Raw genomic sequence first — 24,691 nt, 5'->3', positions numbered from 1 at the left:
GATTTGCAGATGTAACAGCTTGGTACACCAACTACTATATTGCATGACATGCGTGCATTACAGTAGCTGTTGATCAGCTGGGCGAAAGCTGTTGTGTGACACTTTGATATTTACAATTTTAGATTGCGTGCATGATCTTTGTAGTTCAGAATTCCCGTGAGAAAAAAACTGTTTTTTTGTGTGCATTAACACCTTTTAACTTCCTCTTTCCTCTCTCTCTCTCTCTCTCTCTCTCTCATTGCATTTTCCATCAAGACAGACAGAAAAAAAGGTCACGAACACATCAGTAAGCAGTCACAATACCTGACTTCCCTTTGGTCCGATTGAGCCATCATCACCCTGCAAAAATAATCAGAGTTCACGTCATTGAACGTTGCAGAAACAAGAAGTGAAGTTCATAATGAATTCAAAGGGCATTCTTATCCTAACATGACACTGTATTACTGTAATGTTTGTGTGTGCTGAAGATACTTTTTATTTACCTTATGACCTTTAAAGCCTGGTAGACCTCTAATGCCAGGTGGACCTTGAACGCCTGGCTCTCCGTCTAAACCCTGTAGATGTACACATACACACCGAATCAGGTGTGAACTCACTTTTGCATGCATTTCAGCACAAAAAAACAGTAGATAAAAGTGATATTTTGGGGACTATGCCTTTTAAACTCAACTCTGGTTGACACCTTAGTTAACTCTTTCCCCGCCATTGACGAGATATCTCGTCAATCAAGAGAAAACGCTTCCCCGCCAATGACGAGTTTTTCCATCTTTCCGCAATACCGCTGTTATCCACTCGGTGGCGCCCTTCCGCAACTTTTTAAACCCGGAAGTATTGCCCTATGGCAAGCTGCTGCATGTCCGTGTCTGTTTTAAAGATCGCTCTGAATGGATCTCTATGAAAACACCGTCACAAAAATGGAATTATCTCTGCTTTTTCCTCAAAATGTGGTGTTTTTGCAGAAACCTACCCATATTCAAAAGCTGATTACAAAAGAACCACTGAAGGTAGGATGAAACGTTTTTTTTTTTTTTTTGAAAGCAGAGGGTCTGTTCTTTCATTTGGTATATCGTATGTTTATATATTTGAAGAAGAACATTTTCTGGAAGGCATTAAATTTTGGTGAAAATCATGAAAAACGTTGGCGCTGGCTGGCAACTTTTTTTAAAAACACTGGCGGTGAAAGAGTTAACTTCAAATTCAAGGACCTTTCAAGGACCTTTCCAGGTGCAATACCCTCAAATTCAAGGAGTAAATGTGGGGACACGTTTTAAGTGAGAGCAAGGTTACATTGTGTTACATTTTAAGATACATTGTTACAGTTCCCTTTCGGGGGAACCTGCGCTGCGTCACTGCGGTGACACTTTGGGGACGCCTCCAGGTGTAAGTGCGTCTGAATGTGTATATCAAATTCAACCAATGGTGAGGCTTAACGACAAAGACAGGGTGACGCAAGAGCCAGGAAGTATATCGCTATCTGAAATATTAGAGTTACAGGGACGCAGGAAGTATGGCAAGGGAGACGCAGCGTCTCTCTCCCTTCTCAGGGAACAACAGTTACATACGTAACCCAAGACTTTGTGTAAATTTTGGTATTAATCAACATTCGCATACAGAAGATATAAGCATGTAAAGCAAACAGTTTAGCACCTGTGCTTAAAAAGACTGTCATTTTTATGATATTACCCAACACTACACAGGGAATAAGATGGATTTTTTGCATAAAATAGATTCAAGCATTTTCAATGACCTGTATGTCTATGTATGTATATTTTCAAAAACTTCCCAGGGCCTTGAATTTTTTTCCCCAGATTCACAAACTTTCAAGTATTTCAAGGACCTGTGGGATTGAATTGCCTAGTGCTTAGCAAAAGCAGAATGCAATGAAATTAAATGGTTAATCTGTCACATCTCTGCACTCCTCTTATCTCTTCTGCATCAAAGATGTTGACTGTTATCTCACAATGGCTTGAAGTGTATGAATAAAACGAATGAGTAAGATGAATCAAAGAATGTTTTTAGATGTTTTTCAGATCATGACGGAGGTGGATGAGGATCTTATCTTAGATGTTTGTATACAGGAAATCCCCCTCCTGCACAACACTCACTTTAGCACCCGGCAGTCCAGAAAGGCCATCGTGTCCACGTAACCCAGAATTTCCCTGTGTAAAAATAAAAGTTCAAATGGTACTCAAAGGTCCAAATTACTGTTTCAATGCAGTTTGAAAGGGCTCTAAACGATCCCAATCGAAGCATAAGGGTCTTATCTATGCACTTTTTAACCACAACTTGCACTAACCTTGTGATGTGCCTGCACGAACTTACGTATTACGTAATAACGCATGATGTATGTGTAACTACCACTCCAGTGTTTACAAGTGTGGAGAAAAAGGATCGTTCTGATGTTGTTGTGTGTGGAATGATACTAATTAATGGATTTGTTTATTGTTTGAAATGGTCCACAAGTGTGCTTCACATATGTAACATGTGACCCTGCAACGTGATTACGTAATATCGTGAACGAGCATCCCAGGGCTAGAGAAAAGTTGTGGTTTAAAGGTGCATTGAAGGATCTTTTGACAGAAATGCATTTTAATCTACATAACTATACTATCAGACCTTACATAATGAACCGTATTGTTTTATAATGAGAAATTTTTATCTACATACACCACGGGTCCCTCTTACATGGCAGTCGTGTCATGTTTCTATAGTAGAAGGCTAGACCGTCTCATTTCAATTTGCTTCGTGGACTTTAGAGGCTGCAGACTTTAAATATCGAGTTTTGCCTTCAAAGTCCGCGGCCTTAAAAGGATCCCAGGGTTTCCCGCAGAAAATTTGTTAGTTTAGGTGGTTTGGGGCAGGGGGCGTGGTAATCAAAGGGGTGGGGCGTACGCATCATGATGAAAATTAAAATATTTTTATTTAAAACACTCAAATAAAACTTAATTTTGAAGAAACTATGACAGAAAATGAACACATACTAGATTATTAATTAATTAAATGTTTTTACCTCTAATGGGAATAGCTGCATGATGAAGTGAAAATAAAGGGTTAATAAACACAAACTAAAGCAGATGTTGTAGAACGTCTGGCGAACGATGATAGATGGCGCAAAAATTGTAAAAACTGATTGTTTCGCACTATTAATTACATTATCTTAAAGGAGTTTAACTACTGTAGCATGTAAATAATGCACATAAATAAAGTGAACAACAGCGCTCAACAATTATATCTAATCAACAGGCACGTGAAACCTAGCTAGCAGGTTGCTCAAACAACAAAATCACCAGCTAACTTACTTTAAATTTGCAACTAATACAATAACAGGCTTAAATAACTGCAAAACAGTTCTCACGGACACGTGTTTTATCAACTGGCTATCCTCCATACATGACGGACCACGTCTTTAACTCATTTCGGCCATGTGGCGCGCGTGCACGCTCGCGGTGTGGAGCGCGTCCGTGCTATTCTCTGAGATGCACTTGGAGGCCTTTTTTGCAGCGACCTAGTTAAGGCGGTAGGGTTTCCAAGCTTTGGCGGGCCGCCCGAACTGAAATGTGGTGCGGGAAACCCTGGATCCAGATCCTGCATTGGGATGCACCTAGAGAGTGTTTCATCCCTATGTTGTCTCGGATGACCTGTGACAGCTACCATATGCGTTTTGCAATTCGCAATCACAACACTAGATGCTGCTAAAATTTACCCCCAACACTTTTTGTTAGATTAGACCGTTATTCCTCAATTGGGATCATTTAGAGCCCCTTATAGCTGCGTTGAAACTGCAATTTGGACCTTCAACCGTTATACCCTATTGAAACCAACTATATGGAGAAAACTCTTTCGACTGAAGAAAGAAAGACATAAAACTCTTGGATGCCATGGGGGTGAGTAAATTATCAGAATATTTTTATGAAAGTGGAGTGATCCTTTAAGCATTAAGTTATGTAAACGGTACGGTACAGTACAGTGTGATACACAATAAACTCCACATATTGAGCTAATGAATAATTTACCTTTGGACCAGCAGGGCCTTCTCTACCCGGTGGGCCAGCTGGGCCTGGCGGTCCCTGAAATGAAAGACATTTAATTAATTGCATAAAGACAAATACGATTAGTTGTTATATATGTTGTATCTCCTCTATTTTGAATTGCACACTTTCACAAGAAACTGTAAAACTGAAGTGCAACGTATCTAAACATTCTTGTTGGGACAAACTGTAAATTGACAAGGAAACTAAAACAATTAATTTTCTGTAGAAATCGTGATATACCTGCTGTCCCATTGGTCCCGTAAAACCCGCCGGTCCTGGTGTACCACGCTCGCCCTGTCAAAATACATTTATTTATTTACTTTTATTCAAAAAGTTTCACAGTGCATCATGGGAACCAAACCCACGCAAACAAAATGTTTGTGTTGTTTTAACCCATGGTTGGGAAAATATTGGACAGGAACAACGATTGGGTTATAAAAGAAACTACGTTGGGCATACAGTAGGTTTATTATGTCCAATATTATGGGTTAAACAACACAAGCTTTTAAGAGTGCTACAAATTTCATAAATGTTTGTTAAACAACAACACAAAAGCCAAAAAATATCACCCACAACAAAAAAGTGAATCAGTGATTTAAACTGTAATGTATTACAGAAACACACTTTACCTGAGGTCCAACAGGGCCCACCTCTCCAGGAAGTCCCTGTATACCCTAAAAAGCAATGATTATAAAAATCAATAATTTATATGAGGTACAGCAATTATTATAAGTGTTTGAAATCATTATTAGAACGGTTCATATAGGGTTAAAACCTATGTATATCTGTCTTAATTATCATAGAGGCTTCGGGTTACCGACTTGTTGGCAACCACCCAGAATAACCCAGCATCCATTTTGGCAAGGACCACTTAAAATTTCTTCAGAAAATCTAATTTCAGGTTTGACATAATGGCAGTCACTTTATAATATCTATCGCCTGTTTGCGGCTATTTCACTGCCAAGCCATAATATCACACGAGCAAACTAATTAGTGATCACGGCTTCTTTCATTAGTGTTGTAATTGCACACGAGTCGTACGCAATGAACGATGAAAGGGAAACATGAGACACACCTACAGACGATAGACCCTTTCTGATTTCTACACCCAGAGCTTTCAGGAATGCTGTAAGTTTTTATTTCAAATAAACCGGATTCATGTGCCATAAACAGGAAGACCAGCCCTGACACCCAAAAAACTACTTGAATGTGTTCAGTCAAACATCAAATGTTTCAACCAAAATGTGTTCAGACATGAAAGAGAGAAAAAAACTGTGAGAGAGAGAGAGAGAGAGAGAGAGAGAGAGAGAGAGAGAGAGAGAGAGAGAGAGAGAGAGAGAGAGAGAGAGAGAGAGAGAGAGAAAGAGAGATTGTTATGTTTCATCCAGCATCTTAGCTTAGTATTGTTAGTACACACAATCATGCCAATAAAGTTGCCATTATACGGGCACTGTTTCTTCATACGGGGCAAGCTGCGTGTTCAAAGTCATGCCCGTTTTCTTTATACGACACAAACTGCACGTTTATCAGGCACTTCTTCTCACTACGTCAACTTGTTTAAAAGCAAGGCAGCGTTGCCAGGTCCTCAGCCTTTGAGCAGAGTTCAGAATCAGGCTACTTTTTTAATCTCCTGCGGTTTAAAGATCGAAGGATTTGGTTCATTATTTGTTGGTTTTTGGGCTTTGAATAATAGTCATTGGGATGCTTTTGAACTCATTTTGGATGGACACTGGGCTGGTTTTGTTAGGCGGATCTGGCAACCCTGGTGGAGGGAAGCAAAAGCGCAAATGAACGCTGGTTCATAAAGTTTCATTTCGTCCTTTAAGTGAGTTTGTTTCATAAAAATAGAATTGAACCACAAACTAAGCATCTGTTTTAAAGTAATCAAGTTTTTTTGACTGTAACAACGCATGTACTTCATTTTTTATATCACAATGGCATATTTATTTTGTTAATAATTAATAATGTTAATTCTCATCCAGGTCTTAAATTAAAGATTAAAATAAGTTTCTGTGGCAAAATTTCCTCACCACCTCCCTGAAGACTTAATTCGTGTTGTTTGTTTATGTTTTGACATCTAAAGATGTTTTAGTATTAAAGGTGCACAAACGTTTTTATTTAAAGGAATATTCCATTTTCTTAAAAGAAAAATCCAGATAATTTACTCACCACCATGTCATCCAAAATGTTGATGTCTTTCTTTGTTCAGTCGAGAAGAAATTATGTTTTTTGAGGAAAACATTGCAGGATTTTTCTCATTTTAATGGACTTTAATAGACACCAACAATTAACACTTAAATCAACACGTAACAGTTTTTTTTCAACGGAGTTTCAAAGGACTATAAACGATCCCAAACGAGGCATAAGGGTCTTATCTAGCAAAACGATTGTCATTTTTGACAATAAAAATAACAAATATACACTTTTAAAGCACAACTTCTCGTCGTGATGCGCCAGCGTGACCCCACGCAATACGTCATGACGTCAAGAGGTCACAGAGGACGAACGCGAAACTCCACCCCAGTGTTTACAAGTTTTGAGAAAGAGGACCGTTCCTACGTTGTTGTATGTGGAATGATACTAATTAATGTCTTTGTGTCAGTTTATTGTTTACAATAGTCCGCAATTGTGCGTTTTATATATGTAACACGTGACCTCCCTACGTCACTACGCATTTACGTTAGGTCACGCAGGACCGTATTTAGACAAGAAGTTGTGCTTTAAAAGTGTATATTTGTTATTTTTCTAGTCAAAAATGACAATCGTTTTGCTAGATAAGTGCCTTTGCCCTAATGCCTCGTTTGGGATCGTTTATAGTCCTTTGAAACTCCGTTGAAAAAAACTGTTACGTGTTGAGTTAAGTGTTATTTGTTGGTGTCTATTAAAGTCTATTAAAATGAGAAAAATCCTGCAATGTTTTCCTCAAAAAACATAATTTCTTCTCGACTGAACAAAGAAAGACATCAACATTTTGGATGACATGGTGGTGAGTAAATTATCTGTATTTTTCTTTTAAGAAAATTGAATATTCCTTTAAGGCTTCAAATATCAATATCAAAAAGATTATATTAGTAAAACTCTGTAGTAGTGTGTGGCTTTTGGATGGTTAAAAATACACTTATACGTGTGAATAACCTAATAATAAGGAAAATAATCGAATTGAGTAATATTTTTTTTTATCCGATTAGTCAATTAATTAAAAAAATAATTGCCAGATTAATCGATTATGAAAATAAATGCTAGTTGCAGCCCCAGTCCAAACACATCAGGGGTTTTCAAACTGTGGGACACAAGGTGGGTTGCACATTTTCTGTAGCAGCGAATGACACAAAAATAGTTTAGTCCAGCTAATGACAAACAATGACAATAATTTTGATATGATATACCATAAGGTATTTTGATATTGCAATTAAAGGCTGGGTTCATGATCTCTGCAAACCAATGTTGACATTTGAAATCACCTAAACAAACACGCCCCTACCCCAATAGAATCTGCACCCGCCCCACACATACATAACCCAGGCAACGATGTCAGTTAGTAGACACGCCCCTTACTGATGATTGGCTACAAGTGTGTTTTGGTACTCGGCCCAACTCCCTTTTCCAAAGTGTTTTTCAAAAATCACGCACCCCGCCTTTAAAATTACATTTAATTTATAAAATGACAATGAAAATAAAAACTACTCAATTATAAAAGAAAAAAGTGTGTGTCTTCATATTTACATTTATAAAAATGTTGGTGGGTCCATGGATATATCATGCATATTTAAGTGGATCGCGAAATGAAAAGTTTGGGAACACCTGCTATAGATCATTTTATATACCATGGTAAAAAGGCCCATTTTTCGGTGTGCTGTTTTTTTGTGTGCCTCTTTAAAGAGTAACTAAACCCTAAACCAACATTTTTTAGTTAATGATCTGTAAGAATGATGCTTTATTAGTGCTGTTCATTGATTTTAGTAAGTTTTTTGACATGTGGATATAAAGTGTTTCATTACTACAATATATGGTGTAAAAACATCTGATTGCTGCCCTCTTCAGGTTGAACGGTGGCTACTGCAGTTGAATTTTCCTATTGGATGTTGGGTCCAAAAAATGACTCGTGACGTAGGCAGGTTCAAGCTGACCACGCCCTTGTTACGATCTCACCACACACTTGATACGAGCTTAGTTTGTCCCCTCTATCTTCGTTGGGATCTGCCCACTTTTCTTGCATTTTTCAAATATTGCCAGTGGGTGGAGTCACGCTCTGACCAGGGGTTTAGTTACGCTTTAAATGCAAATAAGCTGCTGCTTCTTTTAAGTTCACACAATTGTAAAATACTTTGATGAGAGACAGATAGAAAGAAAGCTAGACAGAGAAAGAGAGAGAAAGAAAGACAGAAAAAGTGTGTGTGTGTGTGTGTGTGTGTGTGTGTGTGTGAGAGAGAGAGAGAGAGAGAGAGAGAGAGAGAGAGAGACACAGAAAACTGAAAGAAAGAGAAAGGAAGTAGAGAAAAGCTGCTGACCTCTTAAGTGTGCATTGACATTATAAAATCGCTTCCTCGAAATACCACCATCTCCACCTGCCATGTGTGCACGTTTAACCAAATAAAACTGATTCTGCAGGAAAGGGAACATTCAGAGGTTCACCACCAACTCTAAAAGAGAGGGAGGTCTCTATTAAACTCCTCTATTAATCATAACATCAGGCAGACGTCTACCTAAATGTTTCCGTAGCATCTGGGCTTCTAAAAACAGAATCTGCTGCTTGCCAAAATGTCCCCGCAAAAGGGAGCACTTCCTATATGAATCCTACATATCAAACCAAGTCGAGGACGTGCAAATATTTACACTGAGACCTCAACCACATCACTTCACGTCGTAAGCCGAAATAGTAATGGAAACTAACTTTAATCGGTGCTACAAACAATCTGAAGTCATTTCCTTTTAACTTGACAACATCTATCATATTCATCTCTTAGCCTAGCGGTTAGAGAGTCGGGCTTGTAACTCGGTTCGTGTCTTGTGGCCAACAGGTTGTGACTGAGGTTCAAGGCACTCCCTGGATGTGTGTGTGTTCACTGCTCACTAGAATGGGTTTAAAAGCAGATGTCACATTTCGAGTATGCATTCACAAACATGTCATTTTCATCTCTATAATCTACTGCTAATAAGACATGTTATTGTGGAGTTTAAAGTAGATGTTTTGTCTTGTCACAGGAAATGATTCATTGAATCTTTGAAGAATAAAGTCAATTTGAGCGGTTCTTGCCAACACATTGCTGGGACGTAAGTTAATGGGTGGTTGCCAAGGAATTGTGGTTTTGCAATGCGTTTGCTAAAGTGCTCGCAAACAAGTCTCAATCCCATAAACCCTTGCACAAAAAACGAATCGCTTAAAAACGTAACTCTACTTAACTACACATCTTCATCACGTCTGTAGCACAAACAAATTAATCATACACTAAATCAGAGAAAGTGTAGGCCAAAGCAAAATCACAAGGCAGGGCGACAGGCAACACACACCAAACAGTTTAAAGGTGCAGTGTGTAGATTTTAGTGGCATCTAATGGTGAGATTGTGAATTGCAACCAACTGCTCAGTTCACCGCTCACCCCTCCCTTTGAAACGCATAGAGAAGCTACACTCTCAGAAATAAAGGTACAAAAGTTGTCACTGGGACAGTACCCTTTCATAAAGGTAGATCTTTGTACCCAAAAAGTGCATATTAGTAGGGCTGCAACAGCGAATCGATTAAATCGATTACTAAAAGAGTTGGCAACGAATTTCATAATCGATTCGCTGTGTCGCGTGACGCAGAGACGTTTAATATAAAAAAAGAAAAACTTCAGTTAAGCGCGGAGCGGAGTGAACACGCGCACTGTTGCTTGCAGAGTTTGGCGCCCCCCTTATAGACAGGGAGGAGAAAAGATAAAATAAAAACAGCGGAGGTAGTGCGTCACCTGGAAGTTAGCCGGCAAAGAGGTAAACAAACAAAGACGACACGCAATGCTTTATGGAGCGACGACAGAGGGTAAAAAAAGTTTGTAGAACGAATAAAAAACTCAAATGACAAACTCCGATGATATTAAACAAAGAAATAAAACTTTGAGAGAGAGTTGTATGAACGCTTTTCCCCGTCATGGACCTGTACAATAAATCACTGCTCTGTACTGCACGCTCCAGCTCATGCCTAGCAAGGAGACGCGCGTGCCCGGCCCAACATACAGCACAACATACAGGAAGTGCCGCCTTTTGTTGCATAAACATCGTCTTACATTTTTAAGGCGAAGTAATGAATGATGTATTTGCATTTTGCGCAGGAGTAGAAGACGCATTTTCCGTTTTCACAAGACGCATTTATGTGGCCAAATGTAAATGGAACAGTTTTAACAAATGAGATAGATATCCGATCAGAGAAAACACATGAAGTCAAATATAAAGGTACAAAGCTGTCACTGGGGCAGTACCCTTTATAAAAGGGCCTAATATGTACCATTTAGGTACAAATATGTATCTTTGAACTGCCAATATGTACTTTTGAAGTACAAATATGCACTTTTTGGGTACAAAGGTGTACCTTTTTGAAAGGGTACTGTCCAGTGACAACTTTTGTACATTTATTTCTGAGAGTGTACTCATATAGGCTAAAATCTTTATGATCCCATCAAGAGAGGCTTTTTGATGGGAAATGCATCATAAAAAGTCTATATATTGGCAGATGTAAAGCATATATGAGTATTTTTTTGTGTAAGTTTATATTATTATTTTTGTAACAGCTCAGGTATGTTCAAGGAGCAACATGTTTGTGCAATTTCTAAAGATTTTAGTTCTGTTTTGAATAAGGGGTTGGAAATGAATGCTTTTCTTGTTTTTTATCCGATTAATCGATTAATCGGGAAAAATAATCGACAGATTAATCGATTATTAAAATAATCGTTAGTTGCAGCCCTACATATACTTCAAAGATACATATTTGTACCCAAATGGTACACATTAAGACCTCTTTTAAAGGGTACTGCCCCCGTGACAGCTTTGTACCTTTATGTTTGACAGTGTACAGTACCCACCACAGGACAAACACGTCATTGTCTGAGACAACGTAGGGATGAAACGCGCTCTGTAGAGAAGTTTGTCCGTATAGCGCTACTGTAGAAACATGACGGCCCAAAATGTCCATGTAAAACCATTGTATATAAAAACAATACAGTTTATTATGTAGAGTCTTTATATACCACTGATAGTTTAGTTGTGTAGATTATATTGCATTTCTGTCAATATATCCTTCTTAAACTCGCACATTGCACCTTTAAATACACATTTAGTGCACTTTCCTGCTGTCCCACTTTAGTTTGATACTTCAAATAATGGGCTAATAATAATAGTGACACATGCAATACAGATCAAAGTAAGAGCGCAATCCTACAAAAGATGCAACACATTTAGCAATCCAGCCTATTGCTGTAGATGCAACACCTGTGAAACCACATCCATGAAAGTGCACGATAATCTTTTTATTTGCACGCTCCTCCTGCATTCTCATGCAAACTAAACACTTAGATAAAGAGAGATAATCTTTTAATAACACGCATCGTGCTTAATAACTGTCCCTGTGCAATGTGAAGATGAACGTGTCCGCACATGCATATTACAGTAATGCAGCATATTGTGCAAAGACGACTATCCAAAACATGGATGATGTACAGTCGTAACACTTTACGATAAGGTTGTTTACTATATGCATTAACGAACAAGAACAAAATAGTTATCTTAGGCATGTCTTAATTCTAGTTAATGAAAGTTATTACGCAATATACAGTGATTCATGTTAGTTCATGGTGCATTAATTAATGCTACAACGTTTGATTTTATAAATGAGATTAATAAATGCTGTAGAGAGGTTGATAGTTCATGTTAGCTAATGCATTAACTTATTGTTAATGTATACAACCTTATTGAAAACCTATGTGTTACCTTTACAGTATTAAACATGCAAGAGTTTAAAAGACAGATGTGTGCGTTATGACTCATTTCAAAAGTCTGTGAATCTAAAGTTTATATATAACAAAGAGATAATAAGCATGCAAAGTTTGATAACTTCACCATCCGGTAGTTACAGCTGTTTAAAAAAGGAACAATAGATTTATTTACAGTATATAAAACTTAAGGATTTCAGGAGCTTTGCTGCTCGGACGACTTAAAGTTTATGAGGTGTCTTAAAACGAAACTCCATTGGTTGGGTTACAAAAGCAAATCTTTTCCATACTGCTGCAGTGTACGTGTCTACAGGATCTGTCATTAAACATCATGATTTTAAATTTAGACTCTGAGTAGAGCAGAATGAAGACACCACCAATGTTTTAACGTTTGAATACGTAGATGGCTAGATTTGTGTTTTTCATGACCTTAAAAGCCTTGAATTCACTTTAAATGAACTTTTAATTTTTATTAAACGCATCCTAGATTGGGATGAAAAGAAGATTATAGCAAAGGCTGGTGTTTTGACATTCTGTGCTACCTTACATTGTAATGCTCAAGGGTTTGTGGTTAGGGTTTTTCCCCTGGGTTTCCATCCAAGCGTGAAGTGATCTTTTCAAAATTCGCCAAAAAAAGAAAAACAAAGAAATGTGAATTAAGTGTGTTTCCATCAAGAGCGAATGACGTGCTATTGGTAACCTGGTAACCAACGATAAATAAAACAAGGCACGTTTCGAAAATGGAGATAGGACTGCATTAAGTTACGATTGGGCAAGTTATACATTTACTAGTAGTGCAGCTTTTAATTGTCAAACTGAATGCTGTGCACAGAAGAAGGAATGAAGACTTTTTGATGCAGGCATTAACAGCAAGGGCATTACCATGACGATGAGCCCCATATATTTTAAAGACAACAACAGCAGAAACAGCTAGATGATCAGTCACGTGGGTTTAATGTTCACTACATTTGAATTTATTCAATCTCCCATTATTTGCTTTAACTTTTTATCGCATAAATCATAAAACCACCTTAAGCGAGCGTTAATCTTCTTTTTATTTTAAATTTGGCATTTCCAACACTCATTTCTTATGCCAAAAGGAAGAACCAGGGCGAAAGTAACAAAGTGATTTTCTCAGAGCCCTGTCTACATTTGCATTTCAAACTATGACAGCATCTTTAGTACGACGCAACCCTTGACAGAGCTGACAAATATGGCATTATGTCCTCACCGTTTTGCATGTGTAGGTCCAGAAAGCTGTTTTTGACCATGCTAAGTAAATTACTAAAGCAGTCATTTTTTTCTCGCGTTGTGTTTCTGGTTTCATGTGTTACAATACTGATCAATCTACAGGTCCTGAAGTTAAACCTCTCAGAGTTTTTCAAAATAAAAGTAAATCTGATTTAAATGTCAGGAGTTCCTGTTGGGATGAAAGTAACACTTGTCAGTTTTGTCCCGCTGTTAATACTGTTGCATTATGTTGAAAATGTATATTATTCTAATTTAATTTAAGTTTCACAGTGTTCATACTGTTGAACAAATCTATCTTGTTCTGTTGTGTTACTTTTGATCCACTTGTGTGTTACTTTTGGCCTAGCTGACAGGGTCAAAAGTAACAATGCGCTACTTATGTTAAAAGTAAAATGCTGTTTTTACATTTGATCAAAATTCCACCTGATATTGATAGATTACACTTGTGAGTTATTGACCACGGCAAAAATATATCTCTGTCTGAAACATTAGCTTTTAAAATTACTTTCACCCCTGCTCTCCCCTACTTAAAAAATGCCAAAAAAAAAAACACCAGACAACACTAGGGCCAACATTAAAGGAATATTCAATTTTCTTAAAAGAAAAATCCAGATAATTTACTCACCACCATGTCATCCAAAATGTTGATGTCTTTCTTTGTTCAGTCGAGAAGAAATTATGTTTTGTTGAGGAAAACATTGCAGGATTTTTCTCATTTTAATGGACTTTAATAGAGCCCAACATTTAATACTTAACTCAACACTTAACAGTTTTTTTCAACGGAGTTTCAAAGGTCTATAAACGATCCCAAACGAGGCATAAGGGTCTTATCTAGCAATACGATTGTCATTTTTGACAAGAAAAAAAAAAATGCTCTTTTAAAGCACAACTTCTCGTCTAGGTCCGGTCCAGCGCGACCTAACATAAATGCGTAGTGACGTAGGGAGGTCACGTGTTACATATATAAAACGCATATTTGCGGACCATTGTAAACAATAAACTGACACAAAGACATTAATTAGTATCATTCCACATACAACAACGTAGGAACGGTCCTCTTTCAACACATTTGTAAACACTGGGGCGGAGTTTCGCGTTCGTCCTCTGTGACCTCTTGACGTGATGACGTATTGCGTGGGGTCACGCTGACGCATCACGACCGGATCAAAACAAGAAGTTGTGCTTTAAAAGTGTATATTTGTTATTTTTATTGTCAAAAATGACAATCGTTTTGCTAGATAAGACCCTTATGCCTCGTTTGGGATCGTTTAGAGTCCTTTGAAACTCCATTGAAAAAAACTGTTAAGTGTTGAGTTAAGAATTAAATGTTGGGCTCTATTAAAGTCCATTAAAATGAGAAAAATCCTGCAATGTTTTCCTCAAAAAACATAATTTCTTCTCGACTGAACAAAGAAAGACATCAACATTTTGGATGACATGGTGGTGAGTAAATTATCTGGATTTTTCTTTTAAGAAAATTGAATATTCCTTTAAGTATGACATCTAAACTCATGATAGCTAAAATGTCACAGTAACAAAAACTTTTACTATATTTAAACTGGTAATGCATATCTCACAGAAATTTGTGTTGTAGTCACAAAAATTAGATTAATTTATTTGTGTCCATGGTACGAAGTTCACCTTTGTTTCATGCCTTGAGCACAAACGTTTATTTCGTGTCATTCAGCATGAATTTATAAAAATAGTTTTTCATGTCCGTGGCACAACTTTCTTTTTCATGTCATTTTATGTATTGTTTTCTATTTTTAAATCATTGTTGCTTGGGGTTAGATTTGGGGTTTGGGTTAGGATGTACTTTTATGTATTGGTTTCTACATTTCTTTTGTTTTTAAAACTATTCTCGCCTGGAATTGGGGTTAGAGTTGGGGTTTGGGTTAGAAGTCTAAAAATGTAACAGAAAGTAAATCTAATCCCAACCTCAAGCGACAATGATAAGAAAATAGGAAAATACAATGAGAAAACAATACATAAAATGCCTACGTATAGAAATTCGTGCGACTGACACGAAAACAGAAAAAAAATTGAATTGGTGCCATGGACATGAATAAATTAATAAAAATTTTCGTGACTATAACATGACTTGCCGTAAGACCAGTGTGTCTAAAAGTATCCAAACTGGAGAATTGACAGGCAAAATATATTTTTCTAAAATATATTTATAATAACCCTCCCCAATAGACAAATAGGCATGCGTTATAGATGTGACAGGAAAGTACAGAATTTCCTGTCAGGTATATTTATATTAGGAAAATATAAACAGATGGTTCAATATATTGGTAATAAATGCATACTCTGAGATTTTTTTTACTAAAAATGCCACATTCATAACGCTGGATCTGCTCACAAGATTAAACAAACAAAAAATTTTTATATTTCCCATTTTCTTGACTTCAGTATGAGTTGCTGACATCTGCTGCTCAAAGCCATGTAATGCATTGAATAAAAATGATCCAGATGTATCTATGACCTCACTATCTGTCATATTAAAAAATGAGAAGGAAACTTTTAACTACTAGCATAAATCATCACTTATTACATCTCAAGTTTTTTCAGTGAGGATGTGGGATTATAACTGTGTTGGAATAAATAAACAGGACATAAACATACAAAGATTAAAAGACAGACATGATGATGATGATGATAAAATGAACTCACAGGGATTCCTGGTTCTCCGTCAGAACCCGCAGCTCCTTCATCTCCTTTCTCTCCCTTAATGAAAACATTTCAAATAAATAAGTGTTTGTGTGTTAATGTAAGCAACATTAAAATGACATTTAGTATCTGAAACAAGAAGAAACTGTAAACAGGCATCAATGTAGAAACTGTGAATGAGAAAATGATACAAGGGGCGGTTTCCTGGATAGGGTTTAGGTTAATCCAGGACTAGGCCTTAGTTATATGGTACAGTTATACAAAAATTCTCACAGTGCCTCAAATACAAGGTTACATTTTTGTCAAACTCGCTACAGGGGACGAATCATAGCACACATCCTAATTGTAAAGTAGGAAATTTGAGACGCTCTGTCATTATAATCTAAACATGCTACACCCAACGGTAAAGACAGCCGTGCTGAAGTTATCTAAAGACTTTTTACTCAGTATCTGAAGTAGTAAATTACAAGCCACACACATGTGGGAAGGCGGGCCAGATCTGTTCGGCGTTTCACTGGTGGTGTGTCAATTCAAAAATAGTATCTATGTTTCTGGTTACATGTGCATGTAATTTGTGTATGGTAAGACACACACCTGACAGAAAACATATGGGGTGTGTTCGAAATATCACACCAGCATAGTACTTTAAGCATGCCATACTATACTATAGTGTACTGTAGCATTAAGTATATACTTTCTTTTACTGTACTGATCTTTTTTTGCACTTCACTATGAGACCTCACATGGTGCATGTTCTTAAAACATGACAAACAGTAATTGTACCCTATACAGTTCCCCTTCAATTATATCTGGAAGAAGGTCAATTAAAAGGAGTTTGCATGTTTTTTTAACCATTCGCTGGCGATTTTATACACTTTCGATGAAACATAAACATAATAATCTGAGCACATACGCAGTCCTTAATGGCTCTCTGGTTCTGATGTAAGGCCCGTTTTACAGTCCACATGCACGTGTGCCTTCATGTCATGATTAGAGGCTGTTTCCAGAACAGCCAGGGCTGTGGGTAACCCACCCTTATGAGGGACCTTTCTTCAGCCACACCACATTAAACCAAATTTGGGTTTAACTAATCAAACCACAGCAAGTTGAGGAAACACAATGTTACCGCTAGAGCGAGCAATTTTGTCTCGTATCCAAAGTGGGAAGGACAAAAAAAACAAGCAAGCATGAATCCTGAAATATACGCTGACCATGAGCCTTTATGAATGTGTGGACGGCTGCGGCACTTAATGAGGGTTGCGTTCAGTGGCAAGGCCAAATTTTGGAATAGATTGGACCTCAATGCTCGAATTACATAATTTTATAATATACTAAATTGTAAAATTATGTAATTTGAGCATAGAGGTCCACTCAATACTTAAATATAGTGGTTAAACAGATTACATTGTTGAGTCATGGATCGAAAACTTTTTAGATCAGCAAAAAAGGGATATAAGGAAAATAAAATAAGAACAAATCAAGAAATTATAAACATATGAAAAAAGAAAAGAACAATGTTACAAGTAAACTATTTACGGACAGAATCAAATGAATAACAACACGGTCTTCTTCGTTGTATAAATTAAATATAATCAATCTTTTTGAAGCTACAGAAGTGATTTCATTTTGTCTTCAGTTGTTTGATTTACATATTGACAGAAACATAAGCAGATTTTTGAGGGTACTGCCACTTTAAGAATGAATAAGCACAGATCATATAATAAACAAATCTGACTTCTGAAATGTTTTCGGTCACTTTAAGACACAACAAACTGGTTTTATGAGAATACATGTATGCAAGCACATAGAAATTCAGTGTTTGCGTGCTTTTTTAAATGCGCGTTTGTCCGTGCGCTTATAAGTGTGTGTCCATTTGAGTATGTGTGTGTATCTGCGCACACAAAAAAGCTAACTTTAACATCTTTTTGCACTCAAATAGTTCAAAATGGCTTGAATGTTAACATTTGCAAGGTTTAGAAACACATGCAAATGATAAACGTAGTTATTTATTTCTGAATTATGAGTATTTCAGCGATTATTATTTTAGAGAGTATTATATGTTATGCGTGATTTCTTCTGCTTTTCCACAAAAATAGTTTGTGTCTCTTCTAAATGGGACAGTGCCTTATGGAGCCTCACCACTGGTTATGCAAAGTTTTGCGGTAACACTTTACAATAAGGTTAAAGTGTTTGTTAATGCAATTTTGCTAACATGAATTAACTGTGAGAAATACATCTACAGTTTTTATAAATCTCTGATTTCAACATTTACGAATACATTTTTTTTATTAAAAGTTGTAAATGCTTAAAGGAAAACACCACTGTTTTTCAATATTTTACTATGTTCTTACCTCAACTTAGATGAATTAATACACATACCTTTCTTTTTCAATGCATGCACTTTTAATCTTTGTACAGCGCTTCGTGAATGTGTTAGCTAGCATTTAGCCTAGCCCCATTCATTCCTATGGCTCCTAAGGAATGAATGGGGCTAGGCTACATTCACAATGTGCAGTACAACAATTAAGTGCACGCATTAAAAAAAAGATAAAACGAATGTATTAATTTGTAAAAGTTGGGGTAAGAAAATAGAAAAATATTGAAAAACGGTGGTGTTCTCATTTAACATAAGTAAATGCACAATGAACTAGCATGAACAATTGTATTGACATTAACTAACATTATTACACGGCTCTCTGGAATGCTTGACTCAAAGTAATAACGCATAGCCGGACTACTTGTACAAGTAAAATCGCTCCGCGCCAATAAAGATCAATAAAGATTACTGTTTGGCGCCATCTTGTGACAAACACTGGACAACCACGACAAGACACAGAGAGCTTACTGAGACTGAACTTGACAAAATAGAGCATGACAGCTATGAAGCCAACACACAAAAAAATACACAATGGGCATTAAAACTTCTCAAAGACTGGTTAAAGAGAAAAAAATGGAGACAGACAAGTATGAAGCAGAGGATCTTAATAAGGTATTACGATCATTTTATGCATCTGTGCAAAGTTTCGCGGAAGGATAAAAATGTTCATTTAAAACAAATATGCCAATAAAATGTTTCAAATTCATATTCATGTCCAGTTTTTTTTCTTATGTGACAAGTAGCCGTGTAATAAGCGGGATAATGTAGAGGCAGCCGGTAGTTATTGGGAAATAAGCCCCTTCATTGTGATACAAGATCACACTGTTGGGGCTTATTTCCCGATAACTACCGGCTGCATCTACATTATCCCTTACTTAATCAAGATTAATAAATGATGAAAAACTATATGCCTCATTGTTATTAATAAAAACTTATTGTAAAGTGTTACCAATATTGTGTGTATCATTTAAATGCAACAATCCATCGCATTGTCGCAAAAGTGCACATGAATGACATTATATAAATGTACAGTCTTTAAGTTTATTTAAATAATAATGTTAACAAGTGTTTTGAAAGGTTTATGGGGCAAAATCCAAATGTCACATCTTTCAAACAGACTCGCATACAAACACTAAGCAGTGCCAGGAGTGTATCGAAGCCATTAACAAGAATCGTGTTGTGTTTAATTTTGCATGGCAATAAATGGCATGACAGCACACAGATGCAGAGACAGACGCCGGCGGACAAAATCTACTACTTTATGTCTGGAAACTCAATTGATTCAATAAGACAGCAATGACATTAAACGGAGACTTACTCCCTTTCTTCTCAGATGTTTCTCCTTAATTAAAGGCTTTAGTAATCACATGCATCTCCTGTAAAGTTTCAGAAGAGACCTTAACGTTCTGATGGCCTTGATGGCTTTACATTTACGCATTTTATCCAAAGCGGCTTGCAGTACAAGGTATACATTTTTATCAGTATGTGTATTCCTTGGGTTCGAACCCATGACCTGCTAATGCAATGCTCTACCATATGAACATTTCTCATCATATTCCTTCAAGGCCAAATTGTCTATGCAATTTGCATTACTTGCATAGCTTACAATTATGGTTTTTGTTACAATTAGATTTGAAACAAGATCAAAGACGAATCTGACCCTTATTATAAGTGAAGTCTCATGAGCTATGAAAGACGCTGTAAATAAGCACGACACGATATGCAAACTTCATAAAGCGCCTTTCAGCTTCTATTTACTGTATCATAATACCAAAACATTCACCTAAAGGCTTGCTAACACACACAATAATTTGCCTGGCACCTATCCACGCCCATACAGGCATACACAACAGTTATGTGTACTGTGTCATTGACCCATCATAATCTGGGCGTTTGAGCTTCTATATATAGACATGTATGTATGTCTTTGGGCAATTCAGTCTCCTCCTGGCAAAAGGCTAAGAAAAATGTCACAGGAGGTATAAAAAGGATCGAGGACATGGCCACAAATAGGCCCTGAAAGCTTCAAGTAATCCAGCGTGCTATTTGCTGACTGTCTGATCTTATGCGTAAAACATCTGATGGATTACACCCAGTGTTGCTTAAAATAATCTCAAACAGTTGCTGAGTTTAAACTTTTTTAGGATTTGCCTGTTTATGTACACTACAAAAAGAACAAACAAACTGATTTCTTATGAAGTTAGAGGACTTGCGGTTAAATTACATAATCTAGTACTGAGAGTTAGTTAAAAAATGTCTGACTTACCTTAGGACCAGCAAGCCCAGGTAGACCAGGTAGCCCAGGTTCACCCTGCAGGTAAAACAAATACCTTCAATTACAAATTTAAAATAGTTAACAGAATAATGTTAAAATGGTAACAAAATGAGCATACAGCAGGGGAGACCAGGTATGATTGTAAAACTTTTTTCTTCAGTACCTAAAACTACCTTTTTTTTAGCTACACATCTGTAACTTTTCGGCAAAGTACCCACATTTGTCTACTACAAATGGCAAAATTTTTAATTTCTCCAACTATATCACAGACTTTTTGAGATGATGACAAATACAAGGTGGTCCTTTGTTACAACCTACCCCACTACTGGGTTAGGTTGTAACACTTACTGGGGTAAGTTGTAACAGGTAGACAAAATGCACAAAAACTAAGGGTACTCCAAGTGTTATGCCACAACAACAGTTTTATTTTAAATGAATAGCTGCAACAATAAAATATGTGTGAATATGAATTGTGTGTGTTTGTGCATGAATTGTCTTGAATTTCTAAATAGTCCCATGCAGATGACACAGAAATCGTCCTCTTCTGAAAGAGTTATCAACGTTCACTCTTTTCCCGGCAGTTTTTTTTACCTTCTTGTTTTGAATTTTTACACGATGCTAAATCACAAAGATGTTCTTGTATGTAAGGGGATGGTTTCCAAACACGTGTTACAACTTACCCCACCACTGTCACCCATTGTTTAGCTAGCTGTATTAGCACATTGCTTTGAAATTAGCAGGAGGTTGATACACCATTCTTTACTAGAGAAACTAAAGTTTGACCTGATATAACTCATACAACATTATCTACAACAGTAGATTTTAGTAGTTTACTTTCTTAAAGGAATAGTCTACTCATTTTCAATATTAAAATATGTTATTACCTTAACTAAGAAGAGTTGATACATCCCTCTATCATCTGTGTGCGTGCACGTAAGTGCTGGAGCCCGCTGCGACACTTCGATAGCATTTAGCTTAGCCCCATTCATTCAATGGTACCACTCAGAGATAAAGTTAGAAGTGACCAAACACATCAACGTTTTTCCTATTTAAGACGAGTAGTTTTACGAGCAAGTTTGGTGGTACAAAATAAAACGTAGCGCTTTTCTAAGCGGATTTAAAAGAGGAACTATATTGTATGGCGGAATAGCACTTTTGGGAGTACTTCGACTCGCCTGAAAAATCCGCTCCCCTTCTCCCTCTCATAATGGGAGAGGGAGAGTGTTACTGCGCCGAGTCGAAGTACTCCCAAAAGTGCTGTTCCGCCATACAATATAGTTCCTCTTTTAAATCCGCTTAGAAAAGCGCTACGTTTTATTTTGTAGTAGACTATTCCTTTAAAGGTGCAGTGTGTAAATTTTAGAAACATCTAGTGGTAAGGTGGAGAATTGCAACCAACGACTCAGTCCACTGCTCACCCCTCGCTTTTGAAATGCATAGAGAAGCTACGCTAGCCGCCACAGGAAAAACATGTTATCGACGAAGACAACTTAGTAAAAAAAGTTTGTCCGTTAAGGGCTTCTGTAGAAACATGGCGGCACAAAATGGCAACTTCCACGTAAGGAGACCCTCGGAGTATATAGATTAAAACTTCTTATTCTAAGGTAATAAAAACTTAACAGTTCATTATAAAAAGGTCTTTATAGACCCCTAATAATAAAGTTTTGTATATTATTTAGCATTTCTGTCAAGAGATTCTTTTAAAAATTACACACTGCACCTTTAATTAGGTTTTCTGCTGTAGCTTTAGGAGAGATGGCAACACAGACGGCAACACCTCCAGTAAGGATCATAAAAGAAGTCTGAAAAAACTCAAACTGTCACATGACTCCCATCTTTTCCCTGATTCGTGGAATTGGTAGTGTTACAACTCTCCCCGTGTTACAACTATACCCGGTCTCCCCTACAGTGTGTGCAGAGGACTGTAAAAATCTCCAATGCACACTTTATCATTAGCTTTCATTTACATTTCTTCAAATAACTTCAAAAGAGTACAGTAAAAGAGATTTCTTACAATTGGTCCAGGTTTTCCTGGTGGTCCCATTTCCCCCTGCTCTCCTGCAATTCCCTAAATGCAGGAAAGTTTGGTTAGCATTAATCATGTTTGATTAACCTTTACTGAACTGTTAATTAAGTTTAATTAGATATACAGTATTTTGGTAACACTTTACAATAATGTTGTATTTGTTAACATTAGTAAATGCATTAGTTAACATGAACTAACAATGAACACATTTATTAAAGGTGTATTATATATATTTTTACCTTGATTTCATGGATTTCATAGTCGCCTAAGTTCAACTTGGAAAATCCAGAGCCCTAAAGTAGATTTTAAGGAAATTATTTTAAGTTTACAAAAACATTTCTTGTGTAAACTGTCTACAATCAGGGGTTATTAATCTTTATTGTTGGTCTGGGACCCTTTATTGAAGGAACTAACCTAACCATCACACAAGAACAGTAAGTGCCCGCAAATGCCAGTTTGGGGCATAAAATAAGCCAACCTTACAGCTGTCTCATTATCCAGAGTTCACCTTTGCATCCAGGTAATATTGTAGTTCATTTCATGATAATAATTTTTTACATGTACACAGCAGCACTCAAAGAGCTTTACATATGAAAGGGCGAATCTTCTCAACCACCACCAATGTGCAGCATCCACCTGGATGATGCAACGGCAGCCATATTGCACAAGAATGCCCACCACAGTATACAGTATATTGTCCCCATCACTATACTGGGGTGTTAGGACCCATACAGACCACAGGGTGAGAACTAACACCTCTGCCAGCACCAACCTAGTTTACCTAGGAGGTCTCCAATCCAAGTACTGACCAGGCTCAACCCTACTCAGCTTCAGTGGGCAACCAATCTTGAGCTAGAGGGTGATATGGCTGCATTTGATTTTATGTAATGAAGTCCATGTTTTAGTGCATTTTACAACGCTAAAGAAAATATGATTTTTTTCTCTCTTGATCTCACTACTATATACTGTATAAGTCTATAAGTTATTAAAATAAATGAGAACTAAGGTTTTGCTCATGAAAATCTGATCTTATTGAGACTTACAGTGGGCTCTGATGGACCCATTGGCCCCGGTGGACCTGGCAGCCCCATTTCTCCCTGAAAAAAGATGAGAACAAAGTACATATTATATAGATCACCACTATAATGGAAAACAACCTTCAGGTTTGCACTAAGAACATTTATGACTTTGCATTCAAGATATATTTCTCACTATATGTATTTCCAAATCAACCCCATGCTGTGTGTAACGCCATGTCTTTCAGTTTAAGCTACACTCTAAAAAATGATGGGTTTTTTTTCTAACCCTATGCTGGCTTGTTTTAACCCATTATTGGGTCAAATATAAAAAATTTCTGGGTTAATTGAATCCAACTGATGTTTTTTGATCCAACGCTGGGTTGAAAATAACCCAGCATTTATAGAAAATTTCATGGGTTTCAGTAATGCACTTACATACATTTTCATAAACAAACCTACTTATTTCAATCATTTTCGACATTTGGGACTTACTCTGGCTCCATCCAGCCCCCGTTCCCCCTTTTGTCCCGGTTCTCCGGCTTCACCCTATAGTTGAAATGGGAAGAAAGTGGAGCAATGAATTTGGAACATAAAACTTTGAGGACATTAGATTACGCACTTGACGTTTTACTTACTTTTTGTCCATCTTGACCAGGCTGTCCAGATGCCCCCTTCTCCCCTGGCTTACCCTGGTAAACATTTAAAAAAGCATCAAAACCTTCATATCTCAGATGAAATCTTATATGTAAACACAATTCTGTAGTACTTACAGGTTTACCGTCAGGACCAGGCGGTCCTTCTCTGCCTTTCTCTCCTCTGAAGCCCTGAATTTATAAATAAGAAGGTGTTTACAATTTTTAAAGTAAAACAAATGCTCAGTTAGCAAAGCCTATGCAGAAAATTGTAGTTAGCATTGCATGAAGAAAAAAAATTAAATGTACATAGGACATCACTGTCAAAAAGATCACCCTTAGCATGTATCCGGGAAACCAACTAAAATTCTATATTAGGCAGTAGATGGCGCTCTTACTTTGTAAGGGGGCGTGCACACCAATGCATTTTACGTCGTCAAATAAAGCTG

The 24,691-nt window shown here is 37.1% G+C and overlaps 1 protein-coding gene across 1 annotated transcript in view; it reads right to left on the bottom strand.

The window, feature by feature from the left end:
• Positions 1 to 24,691, bottom strand: part of LOC135767121 (uncharacterized) — a 53,487-nt gene that overhangs the window by 16,304 nt on the left and 12,492 nt on the right. The window contains exons 10-23 of the mRNA XM_065276754.2: positions 24,381 to 24,434; positions 24,246 to 24,299; positions 24,103 to 24,156; positions 23,635 to 23,688; positions 22,831 to 22,884; positions 22,580 to 22,633; positions 20,557 to 20,601; positions 15,917 to 15,970; positions 4,661 to 4,705; positions 4,272 to 4,325; positions 4,014 to 4,067; positions 2,106 to 2,159; positions 483 to 554; positions 304 to 339 (exon numbers count right to left, since the gene is read on the bottom strand). Of these exons, the coding sequence (XP_065132826.1) occupies positions 304 to 339; positions 483 to 554; positions 2,106 to 2,159; positions 4,014 to 4,067; positions 4,272 to 4,325; positions 4,661 to 4,705; positions 15,917 to 15,970; positions 20,557 to 20,601; positions 22,580 to 22,633; positions 22,831 to 22,884; positions 23,635 to 23,688; positions 24,103 to 24,156; positions 24,246 to 24,299; positions 24,381 to 24,434 (738 nt within the window). The remainder of the gene's footprint in view (positions 1 to 303; positions 340 to 482; positions 555 to 2,105; positions 2,160 to 4,013; positions 4,068 to 4,271; positions 4,326 to 4,660; positions 4,706 to 15,916; positions 15,971 to 20,556; positions 20,602 to 22,579; positions 22,634 to 22,830; positions 22,885 to 23,634; positions 23,689 to 24,102; positions 24,157 to 24,245; positions 24,300 to 24,380; positions 24,435 to 24,691) is intronic.

Source organism: Paramisgurnus dabryanus, chromosome 6 (genome assembly GCF_030506205.2).
Source record: "Paramisgurnus dabryanus chromosome 6, PD_genome_1.1, whole genome shotgun sequence".
Classification (NCBI taxonomy): Eukaryota; Metazoa; Chordata; class Actinopteri; order Cypriniformes; family Cobitidae; genus Paramisgurnus; species Paramisgurnus dabryanus.
Note: the sequence above shows the minus strand (reverse complement) of the source record. Positions and strands in the feature narration are given on the sequence as shown.